General features: G+C 50.9%; 1 protein-coding gene across 2 annotated transcripts in view; it reads right to left on the bottom strand.

The window, feature by feature from the left end:
• Positions 1-2114: 2114 nt before the first annotated feature.
• The window catches only part of FEZ1 (fasciculation and elongation protein zeta 1), a 38378-nt gene continuing 28319 nt past the window's right edge, over positions 2115-12173 (bottom strand). For both annotated transcript variants that reach the window (XM_037134138.2, XM_053659453.1), the window contains exons 6-10: positions 10838-11109; positions 9879-9959; positions 8411-8486; positions 4854-4919; positions 2115-2444 (exon numbers count right to left, since the gene is read on the bottom strand). In XM_037134138.2, the coding sequence (XP_036990033.2) occupies positions 2428-2444; positions 4854-4919; positions 8411-8486; positions 9879-9959; positions 10838-11109 (512 nt within the window). In that variant the 3' untranslated portion in view covers positions 2115-2427. The remainder of the gene's footprint in view (positions 2445-4853; positions 4920-8410; positions 8487-9878; positions 9960-10837; positions 11110-12173) is intronic.

Raw genomic sequence — 12173 nt, 5'->3', positions numbered from 1 at the left:
CTTGGTTGTGGGCCTGGTCCCCAGTTGGGGGTGCGTGAAAGGCAACCACAAGTTGATGTTTCTCTCCTTCTCTTTCTCCCTCCTTTCCCCTCTCTCTAAAAAAAAGTAATTAAAAAAAAAAGAACCCAAGGGCCAGACCACCCTCCTCCCTACCTAGGAGACCACCCTGCTGAGCTCGCTTTCCAGGACCTCTGAGTGTGGACCTCTGAGACTGGCCTTGAGTTCTGCAATCAAGACCGCGGGTCCTAAAGCGGGACAGGAAGCCGGGAGAGAGAGTGGGTCCGCCTGTGCTCATTCTCCTACTACCTGTGCTTTGCTCAGGTTCCACCTCCCAGGGCCGGGGCTGCAGCAACGCTGGAGACCTAGAGCCGACCTTCTCCAGGATGCACCACAAATGCCCGCTGCCTGCAGACTTATCACGGTGCAGCTTCTGACTCAGTAGATCTGGGGCAGGGCCTGGAGTTCTGCGTTTATACTTTGGCAAAGACAGAGGGAAGGGCAGTGCAAAAAAACCCAGGAGAAACTGATTTACTATTCCCTCTCAAAGCCCGCCTGGATGACAGGAGAAGAGGAGGAGCCTCGGCTTCCCTCCTGGACACGCCCCTTCCCAGAGGGGAGTGCCTGCCTGCCTGCCTGCCACGTGAGATGTACCTTTAACTGCCAGCAGCTTTGATGAGCTGGCCTGTGCTGCTTCAGACGCATGCTGGCAAGATAAACTGGGGAAGGGAGGGGCTGACCCAGATCTGACGAACCAGAGGCAGGTCATCAGTGCTTTTGTTCTGCTGAGACTGGCAAACCCCGCTGCGGGTGGTGTGAACTTGCTCAGGGCTGCCCAGTGACAGTGACCCCCTGCACCCTTGGCCGGAGCACCAATGAACGCAGAGCTAAAGTCACCCTGGTGTCAAAGTCTGGGACTCCCATCCATTCGCCGACTCCTGAGAATGTGTGCGGGTACCTATTTGCTTCTCTTTTGTAGCAGCTGGAGCTCTGTCTACACCCGTATTCCATTCCATGCACATGCCCACATCAGAGCTGCAGGCACTGGGGCAGCGCCCCAAGCAGTGTAAGTCCCCCTCCCCCCAGGTGAGGCCCAGAAAGTGAGAGGCAGGCGTCAAGGATGCCTTCTATTGTCACCTATGTGGATCGGTGGCCCCCTGTGAAGCCACCACCCTTCATTCAACAAACGCTGAGCTCCTAAACGTGAGTGGAGGCCTAATGTGATAAACTGAACGCTGCTGCTCAGCATGGTCGTCTCCGACGTCGGGGCGGCGAGGCGCCCACCTGCCACATGCGGTCGCTGTGATGTGAGGCCATCTGTGGAGGATGCTAAGGCCAGCGGCAGGCTGGCAAGTACTTAGCAAGTACTAAATGAAAATTTTTGTTTAAGATAAAGCGGTGGCAATTGGCAAGGTTGATAGCATTCCAGCTGGAGAAAGAAGCCAAGAGAGCTCTGGTTGTGGGATTGAGCCAGCGCCCAGATCCGAGGACCGTATACACCTGCCAGGTGAGCAAGGCTGGCAGCTGCCGGCACCGATGCTAGAGATGGCACTCGAGGGTGACAGCCACTGGAACCCCAGGTTGACATGAAGGTCAGGGCCTCGTATGCACGGTCATGGGATATGATTCCCAGGGGTCGTTGGGGGCAGGCAGGAGGGCAGGTGAAGTCCCACAAGCTCAGACAGCTCCCAGAGCTGCCTCCCTCCGGCCCCTGAGCCTCCAGGTCCCTGGGGAGGGGCTGCGGAGGACCTCTGGCAGCCAGGCGGGCATCTCACCAGGAGGGGCGCAGCGCCTGACTGATCCGTGGGCTTCCTCTCTATCTGCTTACTGCACAGCCCCCCACCCAGAAGTCCCCACCACACACCCTGCAGCTCCCTCTACAGTTGCCAAGGCACAAGGTCTCTGAGCCTGGGGACGGCCCCCTCCTTCGTCCGTGCCACCTGCAGCGCCACTGAGGCCACAGCGGTATGCTCCTATCCCTGGACACCATGCAGCCACCACAGACATGGGCCATCACTCGAGGGAGCCGTTCTCTGAAGGGCCGGTAATGGGGCCACCAGACATCACACTCCAAAGCACACGAAGAATATTAATTAAATGAAGGTTTATTTCAAAATTAGTGTTAAAGTATAAGCTGTTTTTGAGGGCTGGAGCCAAACTCCGTAATGAGTGGTGAGGGCATCTGCCTCCCCCAACACAGGCGGAGGGCAGGCCACATTGTCCCCAGCCCTGCCCCTTGTCATGCACCCAATGGTTACTAGGACTAGAAGCCAACAACAGCAAAGGACCCGCGCGTTTGCTCGTGTTTAATCCAGGTTAAGCTCTACACGTTTGAAGACACGCCGGAGGTTACGTGGTGTCATGCAGTCCCTGTGATGGAATGACTCTTGCTCAGTGACCTCCGCGGCAAGGCTGCTCCCAGGGGCGAGGTTAGGTAGGGCAGAGCACTGGGGAAAGAAGAGGAGAGGACAGAGGTCAAGCAAGGCACAGTGGCCCCGGCTGAGAGCGGTCAGACCAGCCTACCACCAGCATTTTCAGCAGAGAGCCGCCCCCTTAGAATCAGAAATAATTGCAGTCACATGTCTTTCCTGCAAAAGAAGGGAGAGCTGATGCTGTTTGGTGTCATGAGGGTGTGGTCTCCAGTGCTCATCTGCCTGGATCCAAACCCTGGAACCGCTGTTTCTGAGTCCACGACCCCAGGGAAATGACTTCGCCTCTCTTACTTGTTTCCTCATGTACACAACAGACTGTGCCTTTGCCTACCCCAAAGGGTTGTTCAGAGGCAAGTAGAAGGTGCCCAGTAAATGTTAACTAGTTTTATAAATTCACTGACATTTCAGTGGATCACGTGGGGACAAGTCTAGCCCTCAGGTTCCCAGACTTACGGATCCCATTTCTATAAACCTTCTTTGAAAATGTCCTTTGAGAAATTTGCTGCTCTTTTAAAACCTTTAAGAGGCAGGAGTTCTTCCCAATGTTTAGCCTAAATCCCTTCTGCAGAAAGTTGAGATTAATCTCTCTGATCCTTATGGAAACAATATAGTTCAGAGGTTCGTCACGGAGGTCCACAGCCTTCTGAAACTGAGCCCAGTGGCTGGCGTTCGTGCACAGCAAAAACTGGTGCGGCAAAGGATCTTGACAATGACCGATTATCAGTGGATACTGTTAAGGGCTGAAGGCTTGTGTCTCCCCAAAGTCCATATGCTAAAGCCCCAACCCCCCGGGACAGCTGTTTTTGGAGATGGAGCTGCTGAAAAAGGAAGGTTAAGGAAGGCCAAAAGGGCGGCACTCTGATCTGATAGGGTTAGTGTCCTATAAGAAGAGACGAAAGAGAAGCTCTCTCTCTCTTTTCCTCAAGCACAGAAGGAAAGACCACAGTCCACAAGCCACGCACGAGGACAGCCTTCACGAGAAAGCAAGTTCGCTGGCACTTTCATCATGGGTGTCTAGCTCCCAGAACGTGAGAAAATCAGTATCTGTGGTTTAAGCTAGGCGGTGGTATGTTGTTTTAGCAGCCAGGGCAGACTACTGACACAGGTATCAGCGCTACAAAAAGGGGGGAAACCAGAGCATGTATGTGTCTCCTAATGGAAGTGTACAACCGTGAATGGCATAGCGCTTAGCAAAAATTTCAGGCTGAATCTGATCAAGTCTCTAGCTCTACCAATTATCAGCAAGCACAAAAGATGGGAGGACGTCTTAAATTAAACCAGCTAGCAAAGGCCAGAATGAGGAAAATCTAAGGGCAAACAACTTGCTTATTTCAAGAACAAAAAAGTCAAGGAACGAGGAGAGAGAGGCAGGAAAGGGGAGCCTCTCTCCTTTCCTATATTAAAAGAGACTACGAGACAGATCCATTTGCAGTGGAGACCTTCACGGGACCCTGAGTCAAACATGCTGAAAAATATAGGGAAACTTGAACATCACTGGATAGTCAATGATATTGAGAAATGCTTTATTTGCCTAGTTGTGATACTATTGTGGATATATTTTTCAAGAGTCCTCGTGTTTTAGAAAGATATACTGAAATATCTACATATGGAAAATAGGATTGGGATTTGCTTGAAAACTGGGAGGGAAAAGTTAGAAAGGACTATTAATAAAATACAGTTGACAATGCATTCCTAATTGTCAAAGCAGGATGTTTAGTACCTAAAAGTACATTATATCACTCACTCTGCTTTCATGTACGTTAAATAGATACAAAATAAAACGAGAAATAGTTATGAAGGGAGGTAGCTCATTGTGACTCATGTTTGCTGCCTTTATGCAGCTGAAAACTGTTAATGGCTTCCTCGGGCTTTGTTTTTTCCCAGCTAAAGAGCCCAGCTCCGCAGAAATGTCACAATCAGCCTTTTGTCAGTTTAGCCACTTCTCGTGTACAGTCACTCTGGTGACACAGGAGCAATGGAATCTTCCTCTGAGGCCGCCAAGCAATACGCCAAGGCAAACCCCGTGACCACGAGGGCCTCACCCTTGACCCCTTGCCCTCCCTGGCTCTGCCCCCGCGCGGGAAGGAGGCAGGGCGGGGTCTGCACCTTCAGAGGGAGTCCTGGGGGCAGGGCCCAGAGGACCACTTCTGTTCTCAGAGGGCTGGGCTTCTCTTTTTTTATTTTCACTTTGTAAGATGTTATTTGTTTGTTTTTAGAGAGGGGGAAGGGAGGGAGAAAGAGAGGGCGAGAGACATCAATGCATGAAAGAAACATCCATCCGTTGCCTCTTCAATGCAGCCCAGTCAGGGACCAGCCCTACGACCAAGGCATGTGTCCTGACCGGCAGTGCAACCTGCGACCTTTCACTTTGTGGATGATGCTCAAGCAACTGAGCCACATCACCCAGGGCTGGGACACTCTTACCTTTTAAAATATAGTCGGTTAGCAAAGTTGGCACCTTTTCATTATCTTCCTTCATGGCAAAGAGAACTGGGGAGGGAGAGAAACAGAGGTGAGCCCAGGTATCATCAAGGCACGAAGCTCACTTCTAGAGCCAAACGACCCACCAACCCAAAGTGAGCAAGAAACGATTCAAGGAAACCAGACGTTGGTTAGTACTGAGCGAAAGTCTAGAACCGTCTGTCAAGAGTCAGCACTCACCACGATGGTGCAGAAGATACCAAGAGTAAGAGTGGCGCTGGCTTTCTTGTTTCTTTATCTTTTACCTTTTCTTTTTTTTTTTTTGCTTTCGTATAATTTCCACATCATCTCCTAAGTGTATATCATCTTTAATAGTCATAATAATAAAATAAATAAACCCATTTTTAAAAAGAAGCAGCTTTCGGAGGCGGCCCATTGAAATGTCGGAATGTATCCCTGAATAAGCAATAAAACTGCCTCTAGAGACATTCTATTCACATACACCTACCTTCAGAAAATTCCCTCCCCTCCAATTTATTAATAACAGATGGATTTCATTGGACAAATATTTACTTTCTATTTCATGCCCAGCACAGCTCTAGAATTTGTGGAAACGCAAGACACTGGTGGGCCCCGAAGAGCAAACAGACTTGTTATTGAAACGGGACGGGGCCCCACAGGAAGCAGACCATGAGGTGTTATTTCAGCCCAAAGGCTTTTTATGAAAGTTTTTAAAATAGCTGTTTCTGTTATTAAACTAGGTAGCATCTTCTCATACTTATCATTCACCTTGTAGACGTCACCTTGTAGAAAATCCTTTATGGGGGTGGCTGGGCCTTGTTTATAACGTCAAAAAATGAGGGTAAGGAGCGGATATCTACTGGTGGATTTCTTCATTAACGATTCCTTAAATAAACTCTATCCCACGTAGTCTTTTTTTAAAGATTTTATTTATTTATTTTTAGACAGAGGGGATGGGAGAGAGAAAGGGAGGGAGAGAAATATCCATGTGTGGTTGCCTCTCCTGGGACCCCAACTGGGAACCTGGCCTGCAACTCAGGTGTGTGCCCTGACTAGGAATCGAACCAGCGACCCTTGGGTTCTCAGGTCAGTACTCGATCCACTGAGCCACACCAGCCGGGGCCCATGTACTCTTCTACAGGTGTATGAAAAATGAGATCTATTTGTAAAAGACATACTTAACAGTATGAAAGAACTTTTAAGTAAATGCTAGCGTTCATAGAAAAATCTGGAAGGACGTGCATGGAACCATTAGGAGGCGTTATTTCGGACAGCGAGACCACAGGGGACGCTCCTTTCTCGGTGATGCGTCCACAGTGTCTGCATCTTCTCGGTGAGCAGGTGCTGCTGTTTGCCAGCAGAGAAAACAGCAAAGGCCAGCAACCTGACCGCCAGGGTGCAGAGGCAGCCCCGACCACAGAGGCAGGTGCCCAACCCACGTCCACGCCCTTGCTCTTCCTGGATGACCCTGCCTAGTCTCAGGGCAGGGTCATGAACCTCGATCCTAAAAATCAGGAGTGGGTGAAGAACAGAGCTGGCGCTGCCATGAGTCAGCAGCCAGGTCCGGAAAGAGACTGAACCCGAGGACTCCCAGGTGCTGGCTTCTTTTGTGTTGCTTCTTCTGTATTCTTTGACATGTATTTATGTCAACAGAAGGGGCTGGAAATACTTTGCAGCTGAGCACGGGCCAGACTAGATGCTGCACCAAGAAGATAGCCATAAAAATACAAGAAGGGCGCTCAGCCAATAGGTGTCTGAGTTGATCCCCAAAACCCAAAATTCGTGTGAGCTGTCCAGTGCCCACAGCTGGTCTCTGGTCTGTTCTGGAGTAGGGTACGGAGGAGATGTTGTCCACAAATCCACACAAGGATTTGTAAAAAAAAAAAAAAAAAAAAAAAAAAAAAAACTTTCATAACCTACAGAGAATTGGTATTCAGGAAAGAGGACATTTTTCTTCTTTTCATGGGAATAAAATATGGGAATGTGGTATATCCACATGGTAGAAGAGAGAGCCATAAAAAAATGTTAACCAAATGTTAACTGATGTGACTAAAATCACCATACAAAATTTTATAGCCAGTCTAATCCCAACTACATGAAAAAGACATGAAATATCATAACTGAAAAACACCAAAATAGTAACCACAGTCCAGGGGACAATGAATTATTTCTTTTCCTTTGTTCACTTCTCAATATTTCCCCAGTATTCTAAGTGATTGATATACTCTAGCTACGATTGTTCAAATGAGCTTAAAAAATGTCAACCAACCCACTGTTTCTTAATTAAAATGAAAGGATTTCCCACTGAATTCCTTAACAAGGATCTGGAATAAATACATGGCTCTTCCTTTTGTTAAGACCATGACAGAGTACTTTACATATATCAGCCTTCATCATTTGCCCAATTTATTTTCCAAATGCTGACTGCTCGTGAAAACACAAACACCTATAAATGTCAGTTCGTCTCTATCTGCTCCTTGAAAAAAATCTTAGTGCATATTTATGCAAATAAAGGAGTTTAAAATGAGTCAAGAGGAGACCAACATCTTTTGAATTTAAAATTCCGGAGTCTCAAGGACGCGGTACCCATCGATGTCAGCAAGATTTCTATTCGCCAGCACCTCCTGCTTTAGTTTTCCAAATTGATCAAAATGAGAACGTTTGGTCCCCTTTAGCCCTGGGGCTCAGCAGGCATCCGTCTCAGCTGGGCCGAGGAAGCTCCTCTCCCCTCCGCGCCGAGGTACCCCCTGCGGCTGGCGCAGCGCCTCCCCGCAGCGCTGCAGCGGGCTGGGCAGCCTGGCTCGTACGCCACTCACGCAGGGCTCAGTTGCCAGGGAGATGGACGGCTCCTGATTCACTGAGCCTGTCGCATCTCAGCCTAGCGTTCTCTTCCTAAAAGAATCAAGCTGACACTGACGGTTCACACCATGCGACCCGGCGCTTTGGGGGTTGTAGTGATTTTACCTGCAAGAGGCTCTTTATACACACTTTCCTCTCCTGGCTCAGAATGTTTATCAGTATTTGACAATAGAGCCAAAGTGGAAGAGAGGGGGCGGTCATTTCTTGAAAAGAAAATCAGACTCTCTTCTTTCCAATCGGCCTTCCCCCACCCAAGAAACTTTGCTTCTGGGTAAAACTACAGCCAGCCCCACAGACCGAGCTCCCTGCTTTGGGGACGCAAGTTCAGACTAAGGGGCGTCCTCAAGCTGCGGAGGAGAAAACAGGCCCTGCAGACAGCGAGGAGCCTGGAGAACTGCTGGGAGAGCCGACACGTCCCTGCGCAGCCCCGCCCCCCTCCCCCAACCTCTTTCACAGGCTCATTTTCTTCTGGCAAATCTCTTCCCTTGCGGGAACTGGGAGAGGCATCGCTGCAGAGTACTTTAATTTCGCCCCCACCCAGGGGGAAGCGAGGCAACGATACAGCGCGCAGCTAGAACTGTTCCCCGAAATCTCAGGCCTGAAGCACCACGGACGCAACTCACAGGGAAGGGTGCAGAAACACGAGTGAGTTGACCTCGCTGAGAATGAGAGCAACTCACTGTTTGTCAGCATCTGGAGGTCTTCCACCGACGGAGGCGAGGCTTTCTTCTCGTAAGGGATGACTGTGTTCAAGTACTACAAGACAAACAGCATGCGGGGCTTGAGGTGCTGGCTGCGAGTCCTCTAGGGTTGAGGCGTGTGAGACCACCTGCACGAGGCCTGTGCTCTTCTCTAGCAAACACGCTCCGTCCATGCTGGACGACGCCCACGATAACTCGATAACTCGCACACCACCATTTCAGGAGCCTTGTCTTTGGGGCGTGCCTCTCGACAAACTAAGACTTGACTGCCAGGAAAAAATGTCCCTCCGTTCCAACCTGTGCGTTTCCCAGACACTAGAAACTCTTTGGTTATCTAAAAGTCCTGGTGAGATTCTCCTCATGCAGCTGGGAGCATGAAGAGGGTGTTATAATTTCTTACCCTTTGTAGTGCAAGTTGGGAATGAATGGTTTCTCTTTTGTCAAAATGACAGGCGACAGAATCTCAACCAGCCCTTGGACTTGAATGTTGGGTTTGCGCCCTCTGCTGGAGTTGAGGCACTGCTACAACAAAATCATGGGGGGGGGGGGGGGGGGGGGGGCCCGCGGAGTATCAGGCACTAGGCCGGCGAGACCTTGGAGGGGGCTCTAAGGGCGCCCGGCAGACTGAGTGAAAAAGACCTCCAGACCAAAAGTCAGAAGACTGTATGTTAGTCTCGGCTCCGCCCTTGGCTCCCCCACACATTAGCAGCTGTGTGGCTTTGGGAAAACCTTGTCTAACCTCTCTGGGCCTTAGTTCGTAGTGCTGTGAAATAAGGGGACTGAGCTAGACGTTCCTAAAATCTCTTCCCAGATTGTGTTCCAGGATTCCAACACTTAGGATTCAGCTATCAACGTGTGTAAAACACGTGCATAATTTGTGTGCACTCACTGCACAATCTCGCCCTCGTCCATTCGCACACCGGCCGCCGCTGTTGGATTGTGCGCTCCACCAGTGCAGGAGTCGGAACTATCGGAACTACCCATCTTTGCTCCTGGGGGCCTAGCACCAGAGGTCGGCACCAGACCGGTGCGCGGGGAAATGCTTTGAACACCATCTAAGTAACCAGAGATGGGTCTCAGGCATGTAACTGACTGCACGGAGCCAACTCGCAGATCCCGCCCCGGGTGGCTCACAGTCAGGGCTGATGACTAAGGGGGAAGTTCCGGTGGGCGGGTCTAAGCTCACAGGGGATCGATCGTCAAGTGCCTTTCGCTTTTTATGCATTTAGTTCTTAAAATAGGCTAACTTGTAGTTCTACAAGCAGTGTTGAGTATTCAGGTTTATTCTGGTCCTCCTGCAGAGTAGAAGCAATGTTAGGACTCGGGTCACCGCGGAGCACTGGTATAATCCTATTGAATCACCACTTTGCTCCGAAGGCCGGGGGTGGGGGGACCAAGTTGCAGGAGTCTAGGAGGAGGGGGCGGGGACCAGGGAGACAACTCGTACCTGTTTGTCAGTTCCCGAGGAGCCAAAAGTCTGACGGATGCTGCTCTGCAGGATGTTCGAGATGCCCTCCATGCTGAAGCGCTGGGGGAGAAGAGACTCAAGAAGAGCAGGTGCTTCCTGCGCTGTGGTGGCCACCCCCAGGAGGACTTGTGTGTCCTCCCCCTGCCACCCAGACCCAGGAGCCACCACTCGGCCCAGGCAACTACCTCAGAGGCCTGTGACTGGACAGGAAATGCAAGACCTGGGCTAAGAGACTGTCAAATGTAAATCCGGGCTTTCAGAGAATAAAGGGTCTCTTTAAAGACTCTTATCTAAGCAAGTCACCCCCAGGGTTCCTTCATATCCACCTCTGCTGTGTAAACAGGAAAATAAAGCCACACAGCAAAACGTGGACAGATAGATGATGAGGCAAAAATCTTAGGGAAGAAAGCAAAATGCCCAGTCATTGGGAAGGGCAGATGTCCAGCAATGGTCCTTATCCAGGGTGCTTTTTCCAAATGCGCCGACCTAGGCCCAGTTCAGCAGGTATGGGAGACAGCCAAGGCGAGGGCACTTTGAAAAATCTCCTTAGATAATGCTACCGAGCTTCCCTAATTAAGGACCACTGGTCTGAGGAATCCTGTCGATATAACAATAAAGCATCCTGATTTTCAATCCTGAAACACCCACTGACAACCTACAGAGCGAGAGTCCTAAATGTCTTCACCCCGCCTCTCTAAGTTCTTGACCAAGAGAACACACTCAATGATTTTCCCGTGTTTACCCCTGTCTCCTCCAGTTAGACCTGAGTCCTCTGGGGACGAGAGGACACAGGTGGCCTCTCCTCCCTCTTCACACCCCACTGTGCCCCACAGTGTCCTGCTCCGTCACTGCTCAGCACAGGCCTGTCTCTGAGTCCACTGCAGGGCTGACGGTGTGACGCGGAACACAGCCAGCCTTCCGGCTGGGGGCTCACGTACCTTGAGAGGCATCTGGCTCCCCTTCTCCACGCGGCTGCTTTGCAGGCTCAGCCCTTTCTCTTTCCGCCTCTTTTTCATCAGCTCTCGCTGCTCCTTCTGCTTGTTCTGGACCTCAATGAGCACCGTGATGAAAGAGTTCTTCACTTCCTTCTCAAATTCCAGCTCATCCCGGTGGGCCAGCTGTTGCACCAGCTCTTCCGAGAAGTCTCGGATGGCACCTTCCACCTGGTCCAGCAGCTCGGTCAGCTCAGAGCCGGACATGCGCCTCAGCCCTGCGGGGAAGACGGTGCACAGGTGACGCCTGCCTTCCAGCCAGAGCCCCAGCAGAGGGTCCGGGGGCTGCTGCCTCTTGGGGTGGGGCCGCCACTCTGGGGGAGGCCCCTTCCAACTCCTCGAAGGGCCAGGAAAGACCTTCAGAATTTAGGGGCACGCCGGGAAGGGCAGGGCCAGTGCATCGTCTGCAGAGAAGAACGTCACTCTCAGGGGAACGAAGGAGGAAGAAGACACGGCCCCCAGGGAAGCCAGTGGACTCTGCCCACAAAAAACGTGCATGGGCAGACACGTGGCTCCCCGATCCCTTGCTTGGTCTTGCACATTTTCCTGTTTGTGTAATATTGCACTCCTCGTGTGAGAGGGATCGAGAATTGGTGGAGGTGGCAGGGGCGCTGAAGAGGAACGGAGGGTGGTGCCTATTCCCCAGAACCGATCAGGAGCACAACGAGCAGAGCAATCGGAGGCCTTCTTTGTGCCTGTCGTTGGAGCGACAGTGCCCGCCATCAAAAGGGCGAGAGACACGCGGGAGGCTGGCACCTCGGAGTGGAAATGGGCCCCGACGGGTTGGGAGTGGCCTACTACCATCAGAAAACGAGAGGGAACCTGAGGTCATGAGAGACGGGTGATTTTATTTAAATTTTTAAAAATATGTTTATGGATTTTAGAGAGAGAGGAAAGGAAAGAGAGAGGGGAAAAAAACCCCATCAATCTGAGAAACATCGATTGGTTGCCTCCCAGAGGCAGCCTGACTGGGGATCGAACTGGCAACCTTTGGTGTGTGGGATGATGCTCCAACCAACTGCGCCACACTGGCAAGGGCAAGACAACTTCACTCTAAATTCTTATCCCGTTGGACTTCTTCATTTCAAATGGATTCGAGCCTTGGCCAGGTGGCTTAGCTGGTTGGAGCGTCGTCCTGTACACCAAAAGTTTGCAGGTTCGATCCCTGGTTGAGGCCCTATGGGAGGCAACCAATCTATGTTTCTTCTCACATCAATGTCTGTCGTCTGTCTGTCTGTCTGTCTGTCTCTCCCTCTCTCTGTCACTCAAATCACTAAATATA

Source organism: Artibeus jamaicensis, unplaced genomic scaffold (genome assembly GCF_021234435.1).
Source record: "Artibeus jamaicensis isolate MK-2021 breed Jamaican fruit bat unplaced genomic scaffold, CSHL_Jam_final scaffold_660, whole genome shotgun sequence".
NCBI classification, from domain to species: domain Eukaryota; kingdom Metazoa; phylum Chordata; class Mammalia; order Chiroptera; family Phyllostomidae; genus Artibeus; species Artibeus jamaicensis.
The sequence above is the reverse complement of the archived record's forward strand: the minus strand, read 5'-3'. Positions and strand labels throughout refer to the sequence as shown.